Source organism: Camelina sativa, chromosome 14, assembly GCF_000633955.1.
Source record: "Camelina sativa cultivar DH55 chromosome 14, Cs, whole genome shotgun sequence".
Taxonomy (NCBI): domain Eukaryota; kingdom Viridiplantae; phylum Streptophyta; class Magnoliopsida; order Brassicales; family Brassicaceae; genus Camelina; species Camelina sativa.
The window spans coordinates 2,911,768-2,913,795 of record NC_025698.1 but is presented as its reverse complement, the minus strand read 5'-3'; the positions used below and the strand labels follow the sequence as shown (position 1 = coordinate 2,913,795).

Sequence of the window (2,028 nt, the reverse complement as noted above, 5' to 3'; positions counted from 1 at the left end):
AAATTGGTCTGCAATCCACTAATGGCGATGAAACAAGGGAGCGTAAGGCTAGTTGCAAACATATCGAGCTTTGTCGAGAGCCCGGTCCCCAACGGAGGTCCATCCGGGAGAGATACTCCGAGCCAGAACGCTCCAAACGCCGCATGGACCCCGAGAACTTCGGAGGTCAAGCTTATTGCCAACAAGATCATTACAATCGGGAAGAATGGGATATCACCTGTTTTATCGATAGAAATGCTTCTTCTCTCTGTCAGCCAGATGATGACCGGTCTGCAGATGAAGAAAATCACTAGGATAAGAGCAAAGACCCAAACGAAAGACCAAATGCTAGATGCTGTCCCATCCCGCAAGAACATCCTGAAAACGAGTGCTACAACCCAGCTAAAGGCCTCACAGACAATGGAGCAGTTCGTGGCTAACCGTCCAAGATCAGAGTTAAGGATGTTGAGCTCGGCTAAGACGGTTGTGGTGACCGGGAATGAGGTCATTGCATTGAGGGAGATCACTGTGCCGATGCAATGGACAACGTCTGGCGGGAGCTTGTAAGTGTTTTTCAAGAAGAGGACAGTGAGGTTACCGAGGGAGAACGGGAAGGCGTAGGAGGCTGTACCAATGAGTATGGCTTTGGAACCAGCTTTACGAATGATGCTAGCGTCGATTCTTAGTCCGAGTAGGAAGAGATGGATGAAGAAACCAAGGTTCGCGAGAGTTTGTAAAGTGATTTTTCCGTTCATGGGGAATACCATATCTTTGTATGCAAGGTTTTGGCCAAACAAAGACGGTCCTAGGATTATACCAGCCTGCGTGATAACAACATTTCGCAAAATTCAATTAAAGGAAAGAAATGAAAAGAGCTCAAGATTCCATAGATTAGCCTAAGTTTTCCTCTGGGACTCTTGGATCACAGAAAAAGAAAGAATTATAGACAAACTTATTACCAAGACTTGGGCAGAGATCATGCCTTGCTTCAAGGGCTTGAGAAGGCGGTAGAGAAGCCTTGAAGTGACGATGATGATGGCCATTTGCAGCAACAAAAGTGGCATTGCGTATTTGAGAGGGTCACTGCCCAAGAAAACACCTTTTGAGGTCAACATGTGGTTTTTTTGGCACACCATGTTTTCCACCAAGAAAGGCCCATGAACTTTGCCTTTCTGCATCGAGTTCACCTCATCCATGTCTAGCTTTGACATCGCTCTGATCTTTTGTGCGTACAAAAGACGAGTGCGAAGAACTTGGAGGAAGAGGGAATTGCTCTGTAATATGCAGAAACTACTTGATGTGGACAGAGAAAACTGAGAATCTCTTAGTGAGATGAAGAAACAAAACAGAGGACTCTGTTTTTTATTTTGGGGGAAACGTTGATTAATCTTGCTATCATCAAATGTAGAATGAAATGAGAGAAAAAGGAGAGAGATGAAGCCTATTTAGTTTTGTTAAAAGGTCAAAGACAAAAAGGGAAGTGAGAGAAAAAGGAGAGAGATGAAGCCTATTTGTTGCTTCTATTTATTGATTCCGACTATTTTTTGGCTGGTTGATGAAACATCCCATAATCTTCTCATTCTAAATTCGTGGTTTTAATTTCCCTCTAAGTCCTAATAATAAAAAGGCATTTGAAAATGCGATTTTCTCCAACCACGCTAATTTTTTCGAATCTCATTACATTCTGGTCTAAAGACTAAGAAAGCTTTATCTAGGTCCTTCAAACCACTAACCGGAATTGAACCAAAACATGATACGACATTTTGCTTTTAAACAGCCGCAAATTAGTATATCAACAAACCTCTGGCTTTCACTTCTTGGCAAAAGAGATTACCGTTGGATTCTGTGGAGTGATCTTGAAACCCTGAAGAGCCTGCATGGCCATAGAAGATTGAACATCGTCTCCAAACTCCACAAACGCAATTCCGGGTTTTGCTTCGATCGTTCTTATCTCCTTGAATCCTGGGTATTGCTCAAACAGCATCTGAAGCATCATGCCAGTCGTCTCAATGGGAAGATTCTGAATGAAGAGTATGTTGTTTGGTGGAA

At 43.0% G+C, this 2,028-nt stretch overlaps 1 protein-coding gene across 1 annotated transcript in view; it reads right to left on the bottom strand.

Moving 5' to 3' along the window:
* The window catches only part of LOC104739260 (U2 small nuclear ribonucleoprotein B'' 2-like), a 5,969-nt gene continuing 5,550 nt past the window's right edge, over positions 1,610 to 2,028 (bottom strand). The window contains exon 6 of the mRNA XM_010459553.2: positions 1,610 to 2,014. Coding sequence (XP_010457855.1) covers positions 1,790 to 2,014 — 225 coding nt within the window. The 3' untranslated portion in view covers positions 1,610 to 1,789. The remainder of the gene's footprint in view (positions 2,015 to 2,028) is intronic.